General features: G+C 44.4%; 1 protein-coding gene across 2 annotated transcripts in view; it reads left to right on the top strand.

The window, feature by feature from the left end:
* dnaaf9 (dynein axonemal assembly factor 9) overlaps positions 1–27,609 on the top strand; it is a 265,646-nt gene that overhangs the window by 119,335 nt on the left and 118,702 nt on the right. For both annotated transcript variants that reach the window (XM_068028730.1, XM_068028729.1), the window contains exons 20-21: positions 4,301–4,388; positions 14,192–14,295. In XM_068028730.1, the coding sequence (XP_067884831.1) occupies positions 4,301–4,388; positions 14,192–14,295 (192 nt within the window). The remainder of the gene's footprint in view (positions 1–4,300; positions 4,389–14,191; positions 14,296–27,609) is intronic.

The following is a 27,609-nucleotide window of genomic DNA, read 5'->3' as shown; positions in this document are numbered from 1 at the left end:
GAACCCTTTGGAATGCTGACGGGAAGGGAGGGGAAATTGCGTTTGGTAGTGGCATCACGCTGGCGGTGGTGGAAATGGCGGAGGATGATCCTTTGGATATGGAGGCTGCTGGGGTGGAAAGTGAGGACCAGGGGAACCCTTTCGCGGTTCTGGTAAGGAGGGGAAGGGATGAGGGTAGAGGTGTGGGAAATGGGCCGGACACAGTTGAGGGCCCTTTCAACCACAGTGGGGGGGAAATCCTTGGTTGAGGAACAAGGAAGACATATCAGAAGCGCTGTCATGGAAGGTAGCATCATGGGAGGAGATGCGTCGGAGACAGAGAAACTGGGAGAATGGAATGGAATCCTTACAGGAGGCAGGGTGTGAAGAAGTGTAGTCGAGGTAGCTGGGAGAGTCAGTGGGCTTATAATGGATATTAGTAGACAGCTTATCCCCAGAGATGGAGGTAGAGAAGTCAAGGAAGGGAAGGGACGTGTCAGAGATGGACCATGTAAAGGTGAGGGAAGGGTTGAAATTAGAAGCAAAGTTGATCAAGTTTTCCAGTTCTGGGCGGGAGCAGGAAACTGCACTGATAGTCATCAATGTACCAGAAAAAGAGTTGGGGGCGGGGGCCTGAGTAGGACTGGAACAAGGAATGTCGACATCCCACAATAAGACAGGCATAACTAGGACCCATGCGGGTACCCATAGCAACTCCTTTTACTTCAAGGAAATGAGTGGAGTTGAAGGAGAAGTTGTTCAATGTGAGAACAAGTTCAGCCAGGCGGAGGAGGGTGTTGGTGGATGGGGACTGGTTGGGCCTCTGTTCAAGCGTCCTGGTGGGGGATGGAGTTGTAGAGAGATTGGACGTTCATCGTGAAGAGAAGGCGGTTGGGGCCAGGAAACTGGAAATTGTCAAAATGACGTTGGGCGTCAGAAGAGTCATGGATGTAGGTGGAAAGAGACTGGACCAGCGGAGAAAAGATAGAGTCAAGATAGGAAGAAATAAGTTCAGTGGGGCAGGGGCAGGCTGACACAATAGGTCTGCTGGGACAGTCCTGTTTGTGGATTTTGGGAAGGAGATAGAAGCGAGCTGTCTGGGGTTGTGGGACTATGAGGTTGGAAGCTGTAGAGGGAAGATCGCTAGAGGAGATGAGGTCAGTGACAGTCCTGTGGACAGTAGTTTGATGTTCGATGGTGGGGTCATGGTCCAGAGGGAGGTTGGAAGAAGTGTCTGAGAGTTGGCGCTGAGCCTCTGCAAGGTAGAGGTCGGTACGCCATACAACAACAGCACGACCCTTGTCTGCAGGTTTGATGACCATGTCGGGGTTAGACCTGAGAGAATGGAGTGCCTCAAGTTCAGAGGGGGACAGGTTAGAGTGAGTGAGGGGGGCAGAGAAATTGATATGACCAATGTCTCGCCAATAGTTTTCCATGAAAAGATCAAGAGGGGGTAAGAGGCCAGGAGGAGGGGTCCTAGTAGAGGGAGAATGCGGGAGGCGGATGAATGGGTCTACTGATTGGGGGAAGGACTCCTGGTCAAAGAAGTGAGCCTGGAGGCGGAGGCGATGGAAGAAGAGCTCAGTCATGCTGAGCACGAAATTCATTGAGGTGGGGGGCGTAAGGGGATAAAACTGAGACCTTTGCTGAGTACAGAATGTTCAGCGTCAGAGGGGGAGGTCAGAGAGTATCGTGAATACACGGCAAGGGGTCAGATCAGAAGGGGTGGGGTCAGAGGGAAGTGCAAGGGAAGAAGGATCTGGTGGGGCATTAGTCCCCATCAGCTGCTGGAGCTTACGTTCCTTGACACCTGAAAGGAAGAAAAAAAGTTTTTTGTTAATGCGTTGGATGAGACGAAGGATGAAATGAAACTGCGGAGCTGCTGCTCACAATGTGGTCTCCTCTCCAAACGCAGGCTGGGTGACCACTTTGCTCACATCTCTGTCCTGGGATTGTTGCAGTGTTCCAGTGAATATCAACGCAAGCTTGAGCAACAGCATCTCATTAACTGATTAGGCACACTGCAGCCTGCCAGACTGAACATTGAATTCAATAATTTCAGAGCATGACGGGGCCCCCCGTTTTACTTTTATTTGTAGTTATTTTTTTCTTATATATTTTTTTGTGTTTTATTTTATTTCATTTTAGTTTGTTCAGTTTGCTTATCTGCTTTTTTTTCATGTTTGTATTTGCGGCTGTTCAATTTTCGGTCCGTTAACACCCTATCTGTACTAACACTTTGTCTTTCAACACACCACTAACACATTGTCTTTGCTCCACGACCTTCTGGTCAGCTATGCTGTGACCTTGTCCTGTCTACACCTTTTCCTTTGTTATCTCTTGCCCCACCCCTGCTTTACTTGCTTATAACCTTTTACATTTCTAATATTTGCCAGTTCTGAAGAAGGGTCACTGACCTGAAACGTTAACTCTGCTTCTCTCTCCACAGATGCTGCCAGACCTGCTGAGTATTTCCAACATTTCTTGTTTTGATTTCAGATTTCCAGCATCTGCAGTATTTTGCTTTGATTCCAGAGAATATAGGCCCAGTTTACTCAGCCTCTCAACATAGGACAACCCCCTCATCCCAGGGACCAATTTAGTAAATCTTCACTGCACCACTTCCGGTGGAAGTGTTTCCTTAAGTGTGGAGACCAAAACTGCACAGTATTCCAGGTGCAGTCTCCCGAAAACCCTGAACAATTGCAGTAAGACTTCTTTATTCCTGTATTTCAGTTCCCTTTGCAATAAAGACCAACATGCCATTTTGCTTCCTAATTGCCTGCTGCATCTGCATGTTTGTTAACTTTGTACATTCCTTGTACGAATACCCCCAAGTCTTTGAACATCAGCCCTTACCAGTTTCACACATTATTAAAAAATTCTGCTTTTCTATTTTTATGACCGAAGTGAACAACTTCAGACTTCCCTACTTTATTTTCCATCTGCCATCTTGTTGCCCATTCACCTAACCTGTCTGTATCTCTTTGCAGCCTCTCTACATCTTCCCTGCAGCTTACCTTTCCACTGAGCTTTGTATCATCAGCAAACCTAGATACATTAATCCCTGTCTCCTCATCCAAGACATTAATATAGAGTGTAAATAGCTGAGGCTTCAGCACTGATCCTTGCTGCATCCCAGTATTCACTGCCCGCCAACGTGAAAATGCCCCATTAATGCCCACTCTGTGCTTCCTGTTTGTTAACCAATCCTCTATCCATGCTCATATATTAGATCCAACATCATGAGCCCTTATCTGGCCTATTACTCTTTTATTTGGCACCTTTTCGAGTGCCTTTTGGAAATCCAGGTCTATTACGTCTACTGGTTCCCCCTTTATCTACCCTATTGCTACATCCACAAAAAACTAATAAATTTATCAAACAGGATTTCCCTTTAGTGAAACTATGCTGACTTGTTCTAATCATACTATGCTTTTCCAAGTGTATTGTTAAGACTAATTTAATAATTTCCGGCATCTTCCCAACAACTGATCGGCCTGTAGTTCCCTGTTTTCTCTCTACCACCTTCCTTGAAAAGCAGCGTAATATTTGTCATTTTCCAGTCTGACGGGACCATTCCTGAATCTAAATAAAATCTGGAAAATCGTAGCTACTGCATCTACTATCTCTGCAGCTATCTCTTTTAAAACCCAAAGGTGTAGGCTCTCTGGACCTGGGGACAAGACAGATTTTAGTCCCTCAAGCTTCTCCAATACTTTATCTTGGCTGATATCAATTTCCTTAATTTTTTTCACTCTTTCTAAACTCCAGACTCATGAAGTTCAAACTAGTCAAACCATCAAGTTAAAACTATATGTAAATAGAACAGTCTCTGGGTCTTCCTGGACTGGATTGTTTGAGTTTAAGTGCTGCAAATGACGCACTGACTATAGTTTCAATATCCATTGTGTTATCTACTGTAATAGTACAAACCTGTATTGTTGCTTTGTTTAATGTTATTCCTTAATTGGAAGTGTTTAAAGTTTTTATATAGTTTGCAATATTTCAACAAGTGATTACGAACTGTTTTAAGGGCAAGGAGAGTGCGCAATGTGGTCAGTTGCAGAATGTAGACTTGACTTCCAACTAACCAGTCTAATTATTACAGTCTTGAAGTCCAGTTGTTGGAAATGCCCGTTTTAGACTTAGTGGATACATTCTATGTAATTTGTGTTTGCATGGAGCATAAAACCACCTTGTCGTACAGTAGAAAAAAGTGACTTGTTATCATAATACCATAGGTCTGGCCTCTGATTCTGTGATGGGAAATGAATGGTTTCAGACAGCATTATGGAATTCTGCTCCTTTTTATTTTCAGGCGGAAGAAAGTTTTTTGGGAACTTTGCTTACAAGCGGAGACTCTGCATATCTTTGTTCTGGCAGTTCAGTAGCCAGACCAGAAGAAGGTAACTTAATTGAATTTTCTGTTGGATCAATTTAAATTTGCTTAAGGCTTTTCATTTTGTCTACATTGGAGCACCGTTTAAAACAAAAGAGTAACCGATGAATATATCACTTGTTTAGATTAAATGCTTTCTACTTGAAAGTGGAAAAATTACATTCCATTAAATACATTACTTCAGATATATAGGTCAATATGTCAAGAGGTAAATTTAGGATTGCTGTTGGAAAATAGTTCTTGAATTGTTTGCAGGAATGGTTAATGCCTGGAGATAACTCAGCTCAGAATCAGTTAGATTTTGTAATGGCACTCAATGATATCTAAGACATGCCAAAGCACTTGACAGGCATGGGGGAAAAAAATAAGTAATTGGACACTGGGTTAGAGATGGTGACCAAATGCAAGATTATGGAACAGGATTTTAAGGATTCTTTTGAAGGAAGATCGGCAGAGGGGTTTATGGAAAACTTTGCTTTGCGAACCTGATGCTGCTGAAGGTTCTGTCACTGAGGTGAATTGGATGACCGGAGAGAAGAGGTTGAAGAATACATTGGAGGCTGGCGTTGGAAGAGCTGAAGGTGAAGTGGAAGAGTCAGACCATGGAAACACATTTTGAAATTGATGGTTTGGTGATTGAGATATTACTGAAGGTTGGTGAAGCCAAGAATGATAGTAGAGCAGGACTTCGTGCCAGATAGAATGTAAGTAGTGGAGATCTGGTTGAGTTGCTGTTGATGAAGGGTAGCTGAGGAGTGTATTTGGATAATTGTATTTTGATAAAGCTTTAGTGTCTTAGTGGCAGTCAGGATGAGAGGGAGGGGTTTCTTTGTTTCTCTCCACAGAGAGTGAACAGAGGTGGATAATATTGCAGAGGTAGGAATAGGCGATTTTCATATTGGTCAGGATATGGGATTTTAAGTTTAGGTCAGGGATATATTGGCCACCGAGGTTGTGCACCATCCAGTTTGGTCATTGCAGGCAGCTAAGGAGAACAGGCTAAGGTTTTGCTAGGTCCGAATAAAATGATGATAATTGTTAGGGGGAAAAAAATTCTGGAAGGATGAGATCAAATGAGCTGAGGGCTCATTCTTCTGACCCAACCTTTGGAATAGAAGTGAAGAAGAGTGGCTGTGAGGTAGTTGAAAGCTAAAATGAATAAATCAAATAAAAACCAAAAATGCTCGAGACACTGAGCAGATCAGACAGCATCTGTGGAGAGAAACTTAGTTAATGTTTCAGCTTCATGACTTTTGATCAGAATTGGAAAACATTAGAGATGTAGGAGGGTTTAACCAAGTACAAAGGCAAGGGGATAAGGGAAAAGAACAAAAGAAAAGGTCTCTGATGGAGTAGAAGGCAGGAGCAATTGAATGACAAAGGTGATGATGGTGCAAGGCAGTAGGGATTGGTAATGGCACAAGTAAGGAAACAAATCATAAAACTTGCATTCTTACAGCATCATCCATGACCTCCGGATCCCCCAAAGTGCTTTACAACCAGCCAAGTACTTTTGGAGTATAATCACTGTTGAAATGTAGGAAATGTGGCAACTAATTTGCACATGATGGATCTTGAAGAGGTGTAAGTGGCAATAACAGAAGCATGACCAACAGCTGTTGTCTGAAAAAATGGCAACAGTGGTTATGATCTGAAATTGTTGAACTCAATGTTGGGTCCAGAAGGCTGTAACCTAATCTGAAAATGAGGTGCTGTTCCTTGAGCTCCCATTGAGCTTCATTAGAACAGTGTAGGAGACCAAGGACAGAAGATCGAGTGGCAATGTGTTGGAGAATTAAAATGACAGGCGATTGGAAGCTCATGGTTACATTTGCAGACTGAGTGGACAAAGTCAACCAATCTGCATTAAGTCTCCCAATCTAGAGGAGACCGTATCGTGAGCAGTGAGTACAGGATACTAAATTGAAAGTAGTGCATGTAAATCGCTGTTTCACGTAGAAGCAGTGTTTGGGGCCCTGAACGTGGGACAGGAGGAGGTAAAAAGGTCATATCTTGTATCTCCTGCGCTTGCACGAGAAGATGCCGTGAGAGCAAGAATGCTGTTGGGAGTGATTGAAGAGTGGAACTGGAGGGAACGATCCTTTCAGAGTGCTGATGGGGAGGAGAATAACTGAGACAGAATCTCTTGGTCGTCTAATTGCTAATTATTGTATAGTTTATTTTCCGTGCAGCAGGTCATGGCCATGTAGAACAGGGCTTCCCATAGGTAAGACTGCCATGTTATAGTTAGTTTGTTGATATTTCTATGGCAGCTGCTTTTCTTGCTGACAACTGCAGTTGTGGAACCTGGTGTCATATCAGGTGGCATTGTGGTTAATTTTCTGCCGGCACCTCCCAAATATAGGGCATACGAGTTTGTGACGGTGAGTTGCACAATGGCGTGAACATTGATTTCCCTTTCCTGTAGTATGACTTAAGTCTTAGAATATCCTTAGGTTCTTGTCCTTTGGCTGAAACCAAATTATTCTCTTATTTCTAGTCTATTAGGGAGTATATACTGATTTTTTTATTATATGATGGGCATCAGTATTTGAATTGATCATATTTTCCATTGGTTCCATCTGGACTTTGAGTTTGGTTTCATATAAATTGATTCTTTCTCCCTTTGAATCCATCACATATGATCTTGCAGAACACTCTTGGTGAGTCTGGTAACAGCATGGCCATTGATTTTTCTTATTTGCTATTGCACTGTGATGGTGTAATTGTGGGCGTGCACCGAAAAGACTGTCCCAAAATGGTTTCCCACTTGAATTTAAATCAAGATAAGGTTACTTCCAGTTTTTATTGTGCTGCTTTCTGGAACTCTCGCTCCAAATCTGAATTTTTGCTACATCTCTCCCACCTTCAAAAACATTCTTAAAAGTCGCGTTTTCAGCAAATTTCTTAACTCCTCCTCTGGTCTAACCTCAATTGTGAATTGCTGTGAATTCGTTTGTTGCCCTAAGGTGCAATATAAATGTCACTTATTAGTTTATTCCACTTCTTGTTCCAAGCTTAAAATACATTTCCATTGCTTTTATTTGGCAAATTATACTGATCATGCTTAAATCAATTGGGAAATCCGGTTAATTCTGTTAGGTCTGTTATTAAGTAATGTCATACGGATTTGTTTGTGTAATGCATTTTGTGTTAAATGACTTTTAGGTAAGGATCCTTCAGAACCACAGAAGACTTATCCAGTCCATAGCTACTACCTGAGCATCTATCCGGGAGGTTTCTATTGATGGATTCTGTTAGTTCAGCTACTAGGAATAGATATTGGGGAGACGATGGCGTAGTGGAAATGTCACTGAACTAGTAATCCAGAGGACCAGGCTAATGCCTTGGACACTGGTTCAGATCCCACCACAGGAGCTGGTAGAATTTAATTTCAATTAATTAATTTTAAAAATCTAGAATTGAAAGCTAGTCTCAGTAATGGTGCCATGAAACTAGCGTCGATTGTCATCTACAAACTCATCTGGTTCACTAATGTCCTTTAGGGAAAGAAATCTGCTGAATCCAGACCCACAGCAATGTGATTTAATTCTTAACTGCCCTCTGAAATGGCCGAGCAAGCCACTCAGTTGTCAAAGGCAATTAGTAATGGGCAACAAATGCTGGCCTTGCCAGCGACATTGATATCCCATGAAAGAATAAAAAAATCCACACACAATTACTAGACTATCTAGATCTACAATCTGTTTTGATAGCGGGTATCTGTTGCATTGTAGGGTGCTCCCTCCTTCTGGTGTGATGGTACTTTGTTAGACTGCAGGGGTGCATGCCTGATGCAACCAAAGTAAGGCAGATTTCTGACCTTGATCATGTCATCTTGCTTATCGAAGGAGGACCCTTTAAACACAACACAGGACTTCTTGGGAATGTGTATCATTACTCTTAACGTAATTACAAGGCAGATGTCATCTTTATAAATCTTGAGTCGAGAAGTTTACTCTTTTTTTAGAATATTATCTTTGTTTTAATATAAAATTGGCTTTCCTGTACTTATTTTACATTTGGGTGCTGATGATAAAATTAAGTGTGTACAAACTTTCTCAATTCCTCATTCTTGCCTTTGTTACCTTTAGACTTGACTATTTCAGTGCACTTCTGACTGGTCTTCCACATTCTACCCTTTCTAAACATGAGGTCATTCAAAACTCTGCTGCCCATGTCCTAATGTGTACCAAGCCCCTTTCACCTATCACCCCTGTGCTCACTGACTTACATTGACTCCTGGTCAAGCAATGTCGTGATTTTTAAAGTTCTTATTCTTGTTTTCAAATTCCTCCTTGGCTTTTCCCTTCTGTAATCTCCTCCAGCCCCACAACTCTGAAGATACGTGTCCTTTTAATTTTGGCTTCTTTTGGCCTACATTAATGACTTGGGTGAATAGACAGAGAGTAATGTATCTCCATTTGCTGATGAGCAAAGCTCAGTGGAAAGTTAAGCTGCGGGGAGGACATAGATAGGCAGTGCAGCAAAGTGGTCCCTGGGATGAGGGGGTTGTCCTATGATGAGAGGCTGAGTAAATTGGGCCTGTATTCTCTGGAGTTTAGAAGAATGAGGGGCGATCTAATTGAGACATACAAGATTCTGAAAGGGCTTGATATGATAGAAGCTGAGAGATTGTTTCCACTGGTCGGGGAATCTAGAACGTCTCAGGGTAAGGAGCCAATCATTCAGGACTGAGATGAGAAATTAGTACACTCAAAGAGTTGTGAATCTTTGGAATTCTTTATCCCAGAGGGTGGTGGATGCTTCATTGTTGAATACATTTAAGGCTGGGATAGATAGATATTTGGTCTCGCAGGGAATTAAGGGATATGGGGAGCGGACAGGAAAGTGGAATTGAAGCCCAAGATCAGCCAGGATCGTATTGAACGGTGCAGCAGACTTAATGGGCCATATGGTTGTCTTCTGCTATTTTTTGTGTTCTTGAGCATCCCCGATTCTATTTGCTTTACCTGAAGGCTGTGCTTTCAGTTGCTTCGCTCCTAAGCTCTGGAGATCCCTCCTGACACCTCTCTGCCTCTCTACCTTGCTTTCCTCCTTAAAACCTAGCTCTTGGACCAAGCTTTTGGTCATAATTGCTAATATTTCCTTATGTGGTTCTATCATATATTTTGTTTTATAATATTCGTGAAGTGCCTCGGTATGTGTTGTGTTAAAGACGCCACATAAATCCAAGTTGTTGTTCAAGGTAGCACAGCAGCATGAATCTTGTAAAAGAACCTTTAGGGCTGAGTGGCCATAATATGATAGAATTTTACATTATGTTTGAAAGTGAGATAGTTCAATCTGAAGCCAAGGTGTTAAATTTGAAGAAAGGAAATTATGGCGGTAAGAGGGGCAAATTGGCTGAGGTGGATTGGGAAAATACATTAATAGGTATGACTGGGCAATGGGTAGTCTTTAAATAAATATTACATAGCTTACAGCAACTGTATATTCCTTCAAGGCACAAAAACCCCAAAAGTAAAGGCAGTCAACTGTGGATAACAAAGGAAGTTAAGGATTGTATAAGATTTAACGAGAAGGCCAATAAAGTTGCCAGAAATAGTTGTAAACCTGAGGAGTGGGAGGTTTTTAGAATACAGCAAAGGAGGACCAAGGAACTGATAAAGAAAGGGAGAATAGAATATGAATGTAAGCTAGCAAAAGGTGTAAAAGCGGACTGTAAAAACTTCCACAGGTATGTAAAAAGGAAACGTTTGGCTAAGACAAGTGGGTCCATTACAGGCAGAGTCAGGAGAATTTATAATGGGGAATAGAGAAATGGCAGAGAAGATAAATCATTACTTTGTGTCTGTCTTCACTGAGGAAGATGCAAGAAATCTCCCAGAATTAGAGATCCAAGGGATTCGGGGGAATGAGGAATTCTTCAGAAGGTTGTATTGGAAAAATTAATGGGGCTGAAGGTTGATAAGTCCCCAGAACCTGATCTCCTGCATCGCAGAGTGTTGAAAGAGGTAGCTATGGAGATAGTGTATGCATTGGTGATTATCTTCCAAAATTCTATCGATTCTGGAGCAGATCCTGCAGATGGGAAGGTCGCAAATGTCACCCCACTATTTAAGAGAGGGAGAGAGAAAACTGGAATTACTAACAGTTGATAAAGGGGAGTTGGTGGACGTGGTATACTTGGATTTTCAGAAGGCTTTTGATAAAGTCCCCCACAGGAGGTTGGTTCGCAAAATTAAAGCACATGGAATAGGAGGTAATACACTGTCATGGATTAAGGATTGGTTAACGGGCAGAAAGCAGAGAGTAGGAATAAATGAGTCATTCTCATGTTGGCAGGCTGTGACTAGTGGAGTACTGCAGGGATCAGTGCTTGGACCCCAGCTGTTCACAATATATATATCAATGATTTGGATGTGAGGACCAAATGTAGTATTTCTCAGTTCGCGGATGACACAAAACTAGGGGAATGTCTATTGTGAGGAAGATGCCAAGGAGCTTCAAGGGGATTTGGACAGATCTAGTGAGTGGGCAATAAGGTGGCAGATGCAATACAATGTGGAAAAATGTGAGGTTATCCACTTTAATTGGAGGAATAGATGTGCAGAGTATTTCTTAAATGGTAAGAGATTAGAAAGCGTAGATGTACCAAGGGACCTGGGTGTCCTTGTCAATAAGTCACTGAAAGCTAACATGCAGGTGCAGCAGGCAATCAGGAAGGCTAATGGTATGTTGACCTTTATCGCAAGAGGATTTTTGTACAGGAATAGTCAAGTCTTGGTTCAATTGTATAAAACCTTGGTTAGTCTGCACTTGGAGTACAGTGTGCAGTTTTGGTCCCCTTACCTTAGGAAGTATATTATTGCCGTAGAGGGAGTGCAACGAAGGTTCACCAGACTTGTTCCTGGGATGGCAGGACTGTCCTATGAAGAGAGATTGGGGAAACTGGGCCTGTATTCTCTAGATTTCGAAGAATGAGAGGTAATCTCATTGAAACCTGCAAAATACTTAAAAGGATAGACAGGGTAGATGCAGCTAAGATATTTCCCCTGGTTGGAGAGTCCAGAACCAGGGGACACAATTTCAAAATAAGGGGGACCACTTAGGACAGAGATGAGGAGAAATTTCTTTCCTCAGAGGGTTGTGAATCTTTGGAATTATCTACCCCAGAGGGCTGTGGAAGCTCAGTCATTGAGTATGTTTAAAGCAGAGATTGACAGATTTCTAAATACAAATGACATAAGGGGATATGGGGAAAAAGGCATTGAAGTGAATGATCAGCATGATCATATTGAATGACGGGGCAGGCTCGATGGGCTGAGTGGCCTACTCCTGCTTTCTGTAATACAGTACTTATGTATGCTGTTGAATTGGTTCAATTCCTGAAGCAAGCCTTGGGCAGTAATATTGATTGTAATGGTCTGTGTCTCAGTCACACCTCTAAACTTCATGATGTGAAAATTGAAACAGATTTCACTTTAAGACCAGGTTTTTAAAAAAAAAAGGCAAAATTCATAAAATACTAATTTTAGGGCAACTTCAAAATTTTCACTTTTGAATTAGTTGATTTTTTTTATTTTTCTTTAATTTGGAAGCAGCCACCAACACAGCAAACATCACTTCTGGGTTTCATATGAAAATGTTTAAATGCTCTTTATGACGTTCTGTCTTTTTTTCACTTTTTTAAGTAACAAAAATTAAAATTGGAAGTTATAGTCTGTGAATTATAACATAGAAAATGTCCCCAGAATAAACCAGATTAAAGGCTGGAATGTTGCCTGGTTTTGATCGTTATCCAGTTACTGTTCCTGGAGAGTGTGAATATTGTCAGTTCATCCATCACTCCTGTGGTTGCTGACCTATATTGGCTTCCATTCTAGCAACTGCTTAAAGTTAAAATTCTCATCCTAGTATTCAGGTCCTACCACGGCCTCTCTGTGTCCTATTTCTGAAACCCCCTTTTGTATCTGCAACCCTCTGAGATCCTTGTGTTCCTCCAATTGTGGCCTCTTAAGCATTCTGTGATTTTCATCGCCCCAGCATTGGCAGTTGCATCTATTTTTTTATTCATTCATGGAATGTGGGCATCACTGGCTGTGCCAGCATTTATTGTCCATCCCTAATTGCCCTTGAGAAGGTGGTGGTGAGCTGCCTTCCTGAACCGCTGCAGTCCACGTGAGGTAGGTACACCCACAGTGCTGTTAGGATTTTGACCCAGTGACAGTGAAGGAACGGCGATATAGTTCCAAGTCAGGATGGTGTGACCTGGCCGAGAACTTGCAGGTGGTGATGTTCCCATGCATCTGCTGCTCTTGTCCTTCAAGGTGGTAGAGGTTGCAGGTTTGGAAGGTGCTGTCTAAGGAGCCTTGGTGCGTTGCTGCAATGCGTCTTGTAGATGGTACACACTGCTGCCACTGTGCATCGGTGGTAGAGGGAGTGAATGTTTGTAGATGGGGTGCCAATCAAGCAGGCTGCTTTGTCCTGGATAGTGTTGAGCTTCTTGAGTGTTGTTGTAGCGGCACCCATCCAGACAAGGGGAGACTATTCCATCACACTCCTGACTTGTGCCTTGTAGATGGTTGACAGGCGTTGGGAAGTCAGGAGGTGAGTTACTCGCCTCAGGATTCCTAGCCTCTGATCTGCTCTTGTAGCCACGGTATGTATATGGCTACTCCAGTTCAGTTTCTGGTCAATGGTAGCCCCTAGGATTTTGATAGCGGGGGGTTCAGCAATGGTAATGCCATTGAATGTCAAGGGGAGATGGTTAGTTTCTCTCTTGTTGGAGATGGTCATTGCCCGGCACTTGTGTGGTGCGAATGTTACTTGCCACTTATCAGCCCAAGCCTGGATATTGTCCAGGTCTTGCTGCATTTCTACATGGACTGCTTCAGTATCTGAGGAGTTGCGAATGGTGCTGAACATTGTGCAATCATCAGTGAACATCCCCAATTCTGACCACCTGATTGAAGGAAGGTCATTGATGAAGCAGCTGTTGGGCCCAGGACATTGCCCTGAGGAACTCCTGCAGTGATGTCCTGGAGCTGAGATGATTGATCTTCAACAACCACAACCATCTTCCTTTGTGCCAGCTATGACTCCAGCCAGCAGAGGGTTTTCCCCCGATTCCCATTGACTCCAGTTTTGCTAGGGCTCCTTGATGCCATACGTGGTCAAATGCTGCCTTGATGTCAAGAGCAGTCACTCTCACCTCAAGTTCAGCTCTTTTGTCTGTGTTTGAACCAAGGCTGTAATGAGGCCAGGAGCTGAGTGGCCCCTGGCGGAACTGAAACTGAGCGTCACTGAGCAGGTTATTGTTAAACAAGTGCTGCTTGATGGTACTGTTGATGACACCTTCCATCACTTTACTGGTGATTGAGAGTAGACTGATGGGGCGGTAATTGGCCGGGTTGGAGTTGTCCTGCTTTTTGTGTACAGGACCTACCTGGGCAATTTTCCACATTGCCGGGTAGATGCCAGTGTTGTAGCTATACTGGAACAGCTTGGCTAGGGGTGCGGCATGTTCTGGAGCACAGGTCTTCAGTACTGTTGCCTGAATATTGTCATCTCTAGGTGCCTAAGCCTTAAGATCTGGAGTTCCCTACCTAAACCTTTCAGCAGCTCCACTTTTATCAACTCTTTTTAGAATGTCCTCATATCTCCTTATGTGGCTTGATGTCAAACTTTGTCTGATAACACTCCTGTGAGTACTTCAATGAGACACTGTAAGACTTTCAAGACCCATTGAAATATATTTCTGTGTTTCATAATTAAAAGAAAAAAAATACTGTTCAAGAGACGTGTATAAGACCGTCGTAACAAATTGCTTTTTTTTGATTTTAGGTAAACTCTTTATTTTGTCAGACGGCATCTTATTCATTCATCCGCGTTCTGGCAGCATGACCATTTCAAAAAACCAGATGACTGCACTGAAGTATTATGATGGAGTAAGTGCCATTAGCAGCCATTTAAATTGAGTTACATGCTGACTGTCAATGGAATTATTAATATTGCATTTCAAGTACTGCGTACAGTTCTAATCGCACATTCTAAGGGGACCATCCAGGCTCTGGAGGCAATGCACAGGATAGCAGTAAGGCAAATCTTGTGTTGAAGGAAAAAGCTGTTAGGAATGACTTAAAATGGAATTGTTTGAATAGAATTCCTATAACTATTTCCTGTTCTTAAAAATTGGAATATGTCCCATTCAACATATCAGCAAATCTGAAATGCTGAGGCCACTGTCCGCAAAAGTCAATTCGTGATGGTACAAAATCTTACAACTTGTTAGCTTCTCAAATTAGATTTTTTGTTTTACTTGGTCTGACCTACATGTGACTTCAGTCCCACAGTAATGTGATTGACACTTAACTGCCCTCAGAAATGGCCTAGCAAGTCACTTAGTACTCGAGGGCAGTTAGGGATCGGCAGTGGTTAGCACCGCAGCCTCACAGCTCCAGGGACCTGGATTCAATTCTGGGTACTGCCTGTGCAGAGTTTGCAAGTTCTCCCTGCGACCGCGTGGGTTTTCGCCGGGTGCTCCGGTTTCCTCCCACCGCCAAAGACTTGCAGGTGATAGGTAAATTGGTCGTTGTAAATTTATCCTAGTGTAGGTAGGGAATATGGGATTACTGTAGGGTTAGTATAAATGGGTGGTTCTTGGCCGGCACAGACTCGGTGGGCTGAAGGGCCTGTTTCAGTGCTGTATCTCTTTTTTTAAAAAAAAAATAAGAAGAATGCTGGCCTTGCCAGTGAAGCTGACATCCCATGAAAGAATTAAAAACAAATATAGCCTGGAAGAAAGCCATTTGACCCATTATACCTGTGCTGCTTGAAATTTCAAAACTTCCTCATTGGTAGATATTGAAGGCTAAGCTTCTACAAAGAAAGAACTTGTGTCTATACAGCACTTCACACAATCTCAATGTCCCAAGGTGTTCTACAGTCAATTAGGTAAATGATGTACTTGAAGCTGTTATATTCTCCCTTCAGGCCGCCAAACTCAATCCATATTAATGGAGCAATTTTGATGAAGCAATAAAATGGAAAATTCCATTTTAAGAATCTGAAAGAAATTGCTGTCAGTTGAATTATGCTACATAATTGAGCATCATACATTTCAGCTCTGAGATAACTGCCCCGTGAACACCTTTCAGATTCTGTTATCTCTGTGATCAATGAGTATTAATGGAAAAGTTATCATGACTATTTATTAGGCTAACGTGACTCATGCCTCTGCAGCTTTATTCACTCCAATTTGTTCTGTCACCTCAAAAACTATACCCGAGTTATAGTCCTCAGATAAAATATTGAAAACCTATTGATGTTTTTAGCTGGTATTGTTGGTTAAGAACACATGGCCCAGGTTGGTGTTGGGTTCAGATGCATTCTAATTAATTATGGGCACTTAGTCGGTTTCAGTTTTAGTCCATCAAATGATCAAATTCAAGGATATCTGAAAGTTTTTTTGTATATAAACAAAACCCAGCGGGTTAATAAAATGATTCTAACATTTTAAAAAGTCCCAGAGATATTGTTTGTTGTAGTGATGCAGAGTATTCTGGATAGATGGCCATCTGTCAGTTGTGATCCACTTGCTCCCCTTGCTCCCGCGTCTCACTTTTTCCCTGTGGTCCCCCCCACCCTGCGCCCCCTCTGTCGGCTGGGGTTTTCTGGCAGGCTTTAAAAAAAAAAAGTCGGAACCTGCCAGAAAACCCTGAATCTGTCCGAAGTTGGGAAACTGCTGTTCCTGCTCTAAGCACCTGTCAGCTGTGAAACTGACGGAGTGAATTTTTTTAAAAAGCTGGTCTGAAAAGTAAAAGACAATGGGAAATTTCTCATCTCTGAAATAGATCCGCGGGCTGGATGGAAACCTTTGGCCTGGATCTTGGCCTGCAGGCTGCATGTTGGACAACCCGAGAGCAAGAAACATACAGCAGTCTGAAAACTGCATATCTTTGCTTTTACCTCTATTACATTTGTGGATCCAGACATTTTGCAATTATTTCTGTTGTGATAATTTTGGCTTTTAGGTAAACTATGCACTGAGCCTTAAATCTGTTGAGTTTAGAGTAAATATTGATGTTTGATAGGCTGGTAGAATCTTTTACAATTCATGAAGTAGTGCAATAAAATTAGCTAAGTCTTGATGGTCACTCATAAATCTGAGGGAATTCTGGAGAAACTTCTTCACCGGTGGTAAGAATGTGAACACATTAGCACAAGGAATAGTTGAGGCACATGGCATAGATGCATTGAAAGGAAAACTAGTTGAGTATATGAAGAATGACTGTTATGCTGACAGATGTGATAACGTAGGGGTGGGAGGAGGAGGCTCATGTAGAATATAAGCACTGGCATAGAAACATAGAAAATAGGAGCAGGAGTTAGGCCATTTGGCCCTTCCAGCCTGCTCCGACATTCATTATGATCATGGCTGATCATCCAACTCAGTAACCTGTTCCTGCTTTCGCCCCATACCCTTTGATCCCTTTTGACCCAAGAGCTGTATCTAACTCCTTCTTGAAAACATACAATATTTTGGCCTCAACTGCTTTCTGTGGTAGCGAATTCCACAGGCTCACCACTCTCTGGGGTGAAGAAATTTCTCCTCATCTCAGTCCTGAAAGGTTTACCCCGTATCCTTAGACGATGATCCTGGTTCTGGACTCCCCCACCATCGGGAACATCCTTGTTGCATCTACCCTGTCAAGTTCTGTTAGAATTTTAAAGGTTTCTATGAGATCCCCCGTCACTCTTCTGAACTCCAGGGAATATAATCCTAACCGACTCAATCTCTCCTCATACGTCAGTCCCGCCATCCCAGGAATCAGTCTGGTAAACTTTCGCTGCACTCCCTCTATAGCGAGCACATCCTTCCTCAGATAAAGAGACCAAAACTGCACACAATATTTCAGGTGTGGCCTCACCAAGGCCCTATATAATTGCAGCAAGACATCCTTGCTCCTGTACTTGAATCCTCTTGCTATTAAGGCCAACATACCATTTGCCTTTTTTACCGCCTGTTGCACCTGCATGCTTACCTTCAGCGACTGGTGTAGGAGAACACCCAGGTCTCGCTGCATATTCCCCTCTCTCTTTATAGCCGTAATCTGCCTTCCTGTTTTTGCTACCAAAGTGGATAACCTCACATTTATCCACGTTATACTAAGAGTGTTATACTTAAAAGTGTTAGAGAATCATGATCTCATTCTTTCTGCGGCACATCTTCGCACAGCCATACATGAAAGGGAAGCACAGATTAGAACAAATTGGCTTTGAGCTGCTTCTTCCAACTGTTTCAAGCTGTCACTGATTAAAAGTTTAATTTTTCTGTATTATCCGATGGCATGACAGCATAAGAAGAAAAGGTAATATCAGTGAAGATGGCGGCGTCCAGGACGGTGGTCGCGTAAGGCTGGGAAAGAATTCACTGCAGAGAGAGGGTGAACGGCTGGCAGTCCGGGAAAGGACTGCTAACCAAGACCCTGCTAGTTGTGGCCAAGCTTGGAAGGTCACTTGCTTATGTTCGGGGAGCCCGTCCACGGCGACGATCAGGAGGAAGAGCGGCCACATGGTCCCGGCAGCGGCTCCCGCTCACTCGGCGACTCCGTGCTGCTCTTCATATTACTACCAGCATGACAACTGAACAGCTGTGCATAATCGAAATGACTAAATCTGAGGAGCTGGCTAAGATTCATCCAAGTATCCAGAAGAAAATCAAGGGGGAAATTTCAGGAATTCTGGAACACATCTTCCAGAAATCACTGAATACTGGAGATGTGCCTGCTTCCACACAAATTTTCCCCACAACTCCGGCTCGGCTCCCGATCCTGATCCCGATCCCAGTAGTAGTACACCATTGTAAAAGGGACAATGGTGGGAGCTGATGCAATGTTTCATTACCTGCACCCCCTCTCACCCCCTTCCCAGCCACCTCCTCCTACTGGCATCCACCTACCCCTGTGTAGGGGCCCCAACAACCCCACTGCCTTGTGGGCGTCTCGGGAGAGATCAAGGCGAAGGGAGTAAACCCGAACAGAAATTCCGGAGCGGAATCCCGAAGGTGGTCATGTGTCATCTTTTTGGCATGTTTCCGGCAGTTCCTGCAGCCATACTGGTGCCAAACGTGCTCTGCACTCCCTTGGACCCCACCAGGAAGGTCGAGAGGGGGGTTTTGACGCTTGGGCAACTCACAACCTCCATACATCCGCCCATGCATGCGCCATGGAGAGGTCACTCCATAGTCGCCTCACAGCGACCAAATCAACACGGAAGGCAGCAGTTACGGGTTATAAGTCCAGCTCAATTGGCGTAGAGATTGGGCGCCACGGGTTGCCTTTGTCGGTGAGAGAGGTCATCGCATCTCACTGGACAGCTACGGCCCGCCTCAAATCGGGCAGCCCCCGGTCAGTAAGGCTCTGTCCCGCCACAGTCCACCTGCTTAAATGGGTGCTTGGAGCTGAGGGTCATTGCCCGACAAGTGGACTGTAACACCGCACCAAACAGCACGACCAAAAAAGGAAAGAAGGTACCAGCCCTTCGTTTTGCAAGCTGGAACCACAGAACTATGTGTCCTGGCCTGTCGGATGACTTTACACAAATCAACGATTCTCGGAAGACTGCCATCATCATCAACGAGCTCAGTAGACTTAATGTGGACATTGCAGCACTTCAGGAGACACGCCTCCCTGCGAGCGGATCTCTAAGGGAGCAAGACTACACCACCTTCTGGCAGGGTAGGGATCCTGAAGAACCAAGACAGCATGGAGTGGGCTTCGCCATCAGAAACTCTTTGCTCAGCATGATCGAGCCACCCTCAAATGGCTCGGAACACGTACTGTCCATCCAACTGTTCACCGCCTCTGGTCTAGTACACCTACTCAGCATCTATGCTCCAACACTCTGCTCCCCACCTGAAGCTAAAGACCAGTTCTATGAGGAACTCCATAATATCATTAGTAGCATCCCCAACACCGAACACTTATTCCTGCTGGGGGACTTTAATGCCAGGGTTGGGGCTGACCATAACTCATGGCCTTCCTGCCTTGGGCGCTTTGTCATTGGAAGGATGAATGAGAATGGACAGAGACTGCTTGAGTTGTGTACCTATCATAACCTCTGCATCACCAACTCATTCTTTCACACTAAACCCTGTCACCAGGTTTCTTGGACGCACCCAAGATCACGTCGTTGGCACCAGCTGGACCTCATCGTTACAAGGCGAGCCTCTTTAAACAGCGTTCAAATCACACGCAGCTTCCACAGTGCGGACTGCGACACCGACCACCCCCTGGTGTGCAGCAAGGTTAGCCTCAAACCAAAGAAGCTGCATTGCTCCAAGCAGAAGGGCCGCCCGCGTATCAACATGAGCAGAATTTCTCATCCACAGCTGTTACGCAAGTTTCTAAATTCACTTGAAAAAGCCCTCCAAAACACTCCCACGGGATGCAGGGACCAAGTGGGCCCACATCAGAGACGCCATCTATGACTCAGCAATGACCACCTATGGCAATTGTGTGAAGCGGAATGCAGACTGGTTTCAATCTCACTTTGAAGAGCTGGAACCTGTCATAGCCGCTAAGCGCATTGCACTGCTGAACTACAAGAAAGCCCCCAGCGAGTTAACATCTGTAGCACTTAAAGTAGCCAGAAGCGCTGCACAAAGAACAGCCAGGCGCTGCGCAAACGACTACTGGCAACACCTATGCAGTCATATCCAGCTGGCCTCCGACACAGGAAATATCAGAGGGATGTATGATGGCATTAAGAGAGCTTTTGGGCCAACCATCAAGAAGATCGCCCCCCTCAAATCTAAATCAGGGGACACAATCACTGACCAGCGCAAACAAATGGACCGCTGGGTGGAACGCTACCTCGAACTGTACTCCAGGGAAAATGTTGTCACTGAGACCGCCCTCAATGCAACCCTGTCTCTGCCAGTCATGGATGAGCTGGACGAACAGTCAACAAAATCGGAACTCAGTGATGCCATTGATTCTCTAGCCAGCGGAAAAGCCCCTGGGAAGGACGGCATTACCCCCTGAAACCATCAAGAGTGCCAAGCCTGCTATACTTTCAGCTCTGCACGAACTGCTTTGCCTGTGCTGGGATGAGGGAGCAGTACCACAGGACATGTGCGATGCCAATATCATCACCCTCTATAAGAACAAGGGTGACCGCGGTGACTGCAACAACTACCGTGGAATCTCCCTGCTGAGCATAGTGGGGAAAGTCTTCGCTCGAGTCACTTTAAACAGGCTCCAGAAGCTGGCTGAGCGTGTCTATCCTGAGGCACAGTGTGGCAGAGAGATCCACCATTGACATGATGTTCTCCCTTCGCCAGCTACAGGAGAAATGCCGAAAACAACAGATGCCCCTCTACGTTGCTTTCATTGATCTCACCAAAGCCTTTGACCTTGTCAGCAGAAGTGGTCTCTTCAGACTACTAGAAAAGATTGGATGTCCACTAAAGCTACTAAGTATCATCATCTCATTCCATGACAATATGAAAGGCACAATTCAGCATAGCGGCGCCTCATCAGACCCCTTTCCAATCCTGAGTGGCGTGAAACAGGGCTGTGTTCTCGCATCTACACTGTTTGGGATCATCTTCCTGCTGCTCTCACATGCATGCAAGTCCTCAGAAGAAGGAATTTTCCTCCACTCCAGATTAGGTGGCAGGTTGTTCAACCTTGCCCGTCTAAAAGCGAAGACCAAAGTATGAAAAGTGCTGATCAGGGATCTCCTCTTTGCTGACTATGTTGCATTAACATCTCACACTGAAGAGTGTCTGCAGAGACTCATCGACAGGTTTCCGGCTGCCTGCAATGAATTTGGCCTAACCATCAGCCTCAAGAAAACGAACATCATGGGACAGGACGTCAGAAATGCCCCATCTATCAATATCGACGATCACACTCTGGAAGTGGTTCAAGAGTTCACCTACCTAGGCTCAACTATCACCAGTAACCTGTCTCTCGATGCAGAGTTAAACAAGCGCATGGAAAGGCTTCCTCTGCTATGTCCAGACTGGCCAAGCGAGTGTGGGAAAATGGCGCACTGACACAGAACACAAAAGTCCAAGTGTATCAAGCCTGTGTCCTCAGTACCTTGCTGTACGGCAGCGAGGCCTGGACAACGTAGGTCAGTCAAGAGCGACGTCTCCATTCATTCCATCTTCGCTGCCTCCGGCGAATCCTTGGCATCAGGTAGCAGGACCGTATCTCCAACGCAGAAGTCCTCGAGGCAGCCAACATCCCCAGCATATACACCCTACTAAGCCAGCGGCGCCTGAGATGGCTTGGCCATGTGAGCCGCATGGAAGATGGCAAGATCCCCAAGGACACATTGTACAGCGAGCTCGTCACTGGCACCAGACCCACCGGCCGTCCATGGCTCCGCTTTAAAGACGTCCGCAAACGCGACATGAAGTCCTGTGACATTGGTCACAAGTCGTGGGAGTCATGTTGCCAGCGATCACCAGAGCTGGTGGGCAACCGTAAAGGCGGGGCTAAAGCGTGGCGAGTCGAAGAGACTTAGCAGTTAGCTGGAAAAAAGACTGAAGCGCAAGGAGAGAGCCAACTGTGTAACAGCCCTGACAACCAATTGTATCTGCAGCACCTGTGGAAGTGTCGGTCACTCAAGAATTGGCCTTTATAGCCACTCCAGGTGCTGCTCCACAAACCACTTACCACCTCCAGGCGCTTACCCATTGTCTCTCGAGACAAGGAGGCCAAAGACTGCATCTGCCATACTTTAGCCCACTCACTCAACTTGTCCAAATCACCCTGAAGCCTCTCTGCATCCTCCTCACAACTCGCCCTCCCACCCAGTTTTGTGCCATCTGCAAATTTGGAGATATTACATTTAGTTCCCTCATTTAAATCATTAATGTATATTGTGAATATCTGGGGTCCTAGCACCTGTCCCTGCGGTACCCCACTAGTCACTGCCTGCCATTCGGAAAAAGACCCCTTTATCCCAGCTCTTTGTTTCCTGTCCGCCATCCAATTTTCTATCCATCGCAATACACTACCCCCAATCCCATGCGCTTTAATTTTACGTGCTAATCTCTTATGTGGGACTTTGTCAAAAGCCTTCTGATAGTCCAAATAAACCACATCCACTGGCTCCTGCTCATCAACTCTACTAGTTACATCCTCGAAGAATTCTAGTATGTTTGTCAAACATGATTTCCCTTTCGTAAATCCATGCTGACTCTGTCCGATTCTACCACTGTTCTCTGCGTTGTCTGCTATAAAGTCTTTGATAATGGACTCGAGAATTTTCCCCACTATCGACGTCAGGTTGACTGGTCTATAATTCCCTGCTTTCTCTCTACCTCCCTTTTTAAATAGTGGGGGTACATTCGCTACCCTCCAATCTGTAGGAACTGTTCCAGAGCCTATAGAATCTTGGAAGATGACCATAAATGCATCCACTATTTCTGGGGCCACTTCCTTAAGTATTCTGGGATGCATACCATCAGGCCGTGGGCATTTATCGGCCTTCAATCCCATCAATTTCCCCAACACCATTTCTCTTTTCATACTGATTTCTTTTAGTTCCCCTCTCTCACTAAGCCCTGTGTTTCGCAACATCTGTGGTATGATATTTGTGTCCTCCTTTGTGAAGACAGAACCAAAGTATGCATTTAGTTGGTCAGCCATTTCTTTCTTCCCCATAATAAATTCCCCTGTTTCTGAATGTAAGGGACCTACATTTGTCTTCACTAATCTTTTTCTCTTCACATACCTATCGAAACTTTTACAGTCAGTTTTTATGTTCCCCGGCATAAAACAGTTGGGCCAAATGACCTGTTTGTGTGCTGTAATTTTAACATAAGACCGTTGGTCTATTTACACAGAATTACTTAGGACATTTCTAATATCTCTGAATTTCATTTCTTGATTGGAACCTGTCTGCTTCCTTTTTTGAACTTATGGTTTCTTGGTCCTCCACCCATGATGGTAATGTGTTTCACAATCTTACCACCCTTTTGGTTTAAATCCTGCATTTCCTATTTTATGTTTACCTTAATTTGTAAGTATGATCTCTTGTTATATTCTGTACATGGCAGAAAAGTTTACTTTGATCTAATTTGTCCAAAACTTTCATAATTTGAAATACTTTGAATAATTTGAAGCAGGTACCATAGAGACGTTTAAGAGGCATCTTGACAAATACATGAATAGGATGGGAATAGAGGGATACGGACCCCGGAAGTGCAGAAGGTTTTAGTTTAGGCAGACATCAAGATTGGCGCAGGCTTGGAGGGCCGAATGGCCTGTTCCTGTGCTGTATTGTTCTTCTACTTATAGTCTCAATTTTAAAAAACCAAGGGTCGTCTATCTTTTCTTGTATATTATTCTCTTCTGTAATTGACTATTCCTTCTCAGACTTTCTCAATGGATGTACTTTCTATCTGTGGAAGTTAAGCTTGGTATTTAATTGAAAGAAAAGGCTTACAATGCAGCGAAAATCTGTGGTAGGCCAGAAGATTGAGTAATATTGAAACAAAACAAAAAATGAAGAGGGAGAAGTTAGAATATGAAAGTAAGCTCGCAAGAAATATAAAAACATTGTAAATGTTTCTACAAATATATAAAAAGGAAGAGAGTAGCTAAAGTATGCATTGGTCCCTTAGAGGATGAGACTGGGGAATTAATAATGGGAAACCAGGAAATGACAAAAAACTTTGGACAAGTATTTTATAATCTGTCTTCACAGTAGAAGACAAAAAAAATCCCAACAACAGCAGAAAATCAAGGGACAAAAGGAAGGGAGGTACTTAGGTTATTATTTTATCACTAAGGGGAGGTGGTGACATAGTGGTAATGTCACAGTAATCCAGAGCCCAGGCTAATGTTCTGGGGGCATGGGTTCGAATCTCACCACAGCAGATTTTGAAATTTGATTTCAATTAATAAATCTGGAATTAAAAGCTTGTCTGAAGGTGACCATGAAACCATTGTCGGTTGTTGTGAAAACCCATCTGGTTCACAAATGTCATTTAGGGAAGGAAATCTGCCACCCTTACCTGGTCTGGCCTACATGTGACTCCAGACCCACAATATGGTTGACTCTTAAATGCCCTCTGGAATGACCTAGCAAGCTACTCAGTTCCAGGGCAAATAGCAATAAATACTGGCCTAGTCAGCGAGGTCCACATTCCACTAACAAATATTTAAAAAAGAAAAAATACTAGGAAAAGTAATGGGACTACAGACTGACAAATCCCCTGGATCTGATGGTCTTTATCCTAGGGTCTTAAAAGAAGTGGCTGCACAGATAGTGGATGTCTTGTTTGAAATCTTCCAAAATTCCCTCGATTCTTGAAAGGTCCCAGTGGATTGGAAAACCACAAGCTTTATTCAAAATCCGGCAGGGAAAGGGGCAACAGAAAGCAGGAAACTATCGGCCAGTTGGCCTGACATCTGTCATTGGGAAAATGCTAAAATCCATTATTAAGGAAGTAGTAGCAGGACATTGAGAAAATCATAATGCAATCAGGCAGAGTCAGCATGGTTTTATGAAAGGGAAAAGTTTATCAGAGTTCTTTGAGCATGTGACAAGTAGGGTGACTAAAGGAGAAAGAATAGATGTTGTGTATTTAGATTTCCAAAAGGCCATTTGATAAGGTTCCATGCAAAAGGTTCTACTTCTTTGGCCTGCTTGTCTCTCGAGACAAGGGCTAAGTGCCTAGAGGTGGTCAGTGGTTTGTGAAACAGCGCCTGGAGTGGCTATAAAGGCCAATTCTAGAGTGACAGCCTCTTCCACAGGCGCTGCAGATAAAATTGGTTGTCAGGGCTGTTGCACAGTTGGCTCTCTCCTTGCACTTCTGTTTTTTTCCTGCCAACTGCTAAGTCTCTTCGACTCGCCACTCTTTAGCCCCGCCTTTATGGCTGTCCACCAGTTCTGGCGATCACCTGGCAACTGACTTCCACGACTTGTGGTCAGTGTCACAGGACTTCATTTCGCTTTTGCAGATGTCTTTGAAGCAGAGACATGGACGGCCAGTGGGTCTGATGCCAGGGATGAGCTCGCTGTACAATGCGTCCTTGGGGATCCTGCCATCTTCCATGCGGCACACATGGCCAAGCCATCTCAAGCGCCGCTGACTCAGTAGGGTGTATATGCTGGGGATGTTGGCCGCCTCGAGGACTTCTGTGTTGGAGATACGGTCCTGATGCCAAGGATTCTCCAGAGGCAGCGAAGATGGAATGAATTGAGACGTCGCTCTTGGCTGACATACGTTGTCCAGGCTTTGCTGCCATAGAGCAAGGTACTGAGGACACAGGCTTGATACGCTCGGACTTTTGTGTTCCGTGTCAGTGCGCCATTTTCCCACGCCCTCTTGGCCAGTCTGGACATAGCAGTGGACGCCTTTCCCATGCACTTGTTGATTTCCGCATCTAGAGACAGGTTACTAGTGATAGTTGAGCCTAGGTAGGTGAACTCTTGAACCACTTCCAGAGCGTGATCGCCAATATTGATAGATGGAGCATTTCTGACATCCTGTCCCAGGATCATTTTCTTGAGGCTGATGGTTAGGCCAAATTCATTGCAGGTGGCCACAATCCTGTCGCTGAGTTTCTGCAGACACTCTTCTGTGTGGGATGTTAATGCAGCATCGTCAGCCAAGAGGAGTTCTTTGGACCTTCCATACTTTGGTCTTTGCTCTAAGACGGGCAAGATTGAACAACCTGCCATCTGATCTTGTGTGGAGGGAAATTTCTTCTTCTGAAGACTTGAGCGCATGTGAGAGCAGCAGGGAGAAGAAGATCCCAAACCGTGTAGGTGCGAGAACACAGCCCTGTTTCACGCCACTCAGGATAGGAAAGGGGTCTGATGAGGCACCGCTATGCTGAATTGTGCCTTTCATATTGTCATGGAATGAGGAGGTGATACTAAGTAGCTTTGGTGGGCATCCAATCTTTTCTAGTAGTCTGAAGAGACCACGTCTACTGACGAGGTCAAAGGCTTTGGTGAGATCTATGAAAGCAACGTAGAGGGGCATCTGTTGTTTGCAGCATTTCTCCTGTAGCTGGCGAAGGGAGAAGAGCATGTCAATGGTGGATCTCTCTGCTCGAAAGCCGCACTGAGCCTCAGGGTAGACACGCTCAGCCAGCTTCCGGAGTCTGTTTAAAACTACTCGAGCAAAGACTTCCCCACTATGCTGAGCAGGGAGATTCCACGGTAGTTGTTGCAGTCACAGCGGTCACCCTTGTTCTTATAGAGGGTGATGATATTGGCATCGCGCATGTCCTGTACGGCTCCCTCAATCCAGCACAAGCAAAGCAGTTCATGGAGTGCTGAGAGTATAGCAGGTTTGGCACTCTTGATTATTTCAGGGGTAATGCCGTCCTTTCCAGGGGCTTTTCCACTGCTGAGAGAATCAACAGCATCACTGAGTTCTGAATTTGTTAGCTGTTCGTCCAGCTCATCCATGACTGGCAGAGACTGGGCTGCATTGAGGGTGGTATCAATGACAACATTTTCCCTGGAGTACAGTTCTAGGTAGTGCTCCACCCAGAGGTCCATTTGCTTGCGTTGGTCAGTGATCGTGTCCCCTGATTTAGACTTGGTGGGGTGAGGGAGGGGGCGATCTTTTTGATGGTTGGCCCAAAAAGCTCTCTTATTGCCATCATACATTCCTCTGATGTTTCCAGTGTCGGAGGCCAGCTGAATATGACTGCACAGGTGTTGCTAGTAGTCATTTGCACAGCGTCTGGCTGTTCTATGTGCAGCGCTTCTGTCTGCTTTAAGTGCTACGGATGTTATCTCGCTGGGGGCTTTCTTGTAGTTCAGCAATGCAATGCGCTTAGCGGCTATGACAGGTTCCAGCTCTTCAAAGTGAGATTGAAACCAGTCTGCATTCTGCTTCACACATTTGTCATAGGTGGTCATTGCTGAGTCATAGATGGCGTCTCTGATGTGGGCCCACTTGGTCTCTGCATCCCCTGTAGGAGTGTTTTGAAGGGCTTTTTCAAGCGAATTTAGAAACTTCTGTAACAGCTGTGGATAAGAAATTCATGAAAAAAGTTGCACATACTAGGTAAGAGCTCATGGTGTTGGGGTGAATATATAAGCATGGATAGAGGATTGGCTAACTGATAGGAAACAGTCAGGATAAATTGGGCATTTTTATGTTCACTAATTGTAACTAGTGGGTCTCTACTATTTACGATCTATATTCATGACTTGGATGAAGGGACTGGGTGTACTGTAGCTAAATTTGTGGACGACACAGATAGGTA

Source organism: Heterodontus francisci, chromosome 1 (assembly GCF_036365525.1).
Source record: "Heterodontus francisci isolate sHetFra1 chromosome 1, sHetFra1.hap1, whole genome shotgun sequence".
Lineage (NCBI taxonomy): Eukaryota > Metazoa > Chordata > Chondrichthyes > Heterodontiformes > Heterodontidae > Heterodontus > Heterodontus francisci.
This window is presented reverse-complemented; position numbering and strand designations above follow the sequence as displayed.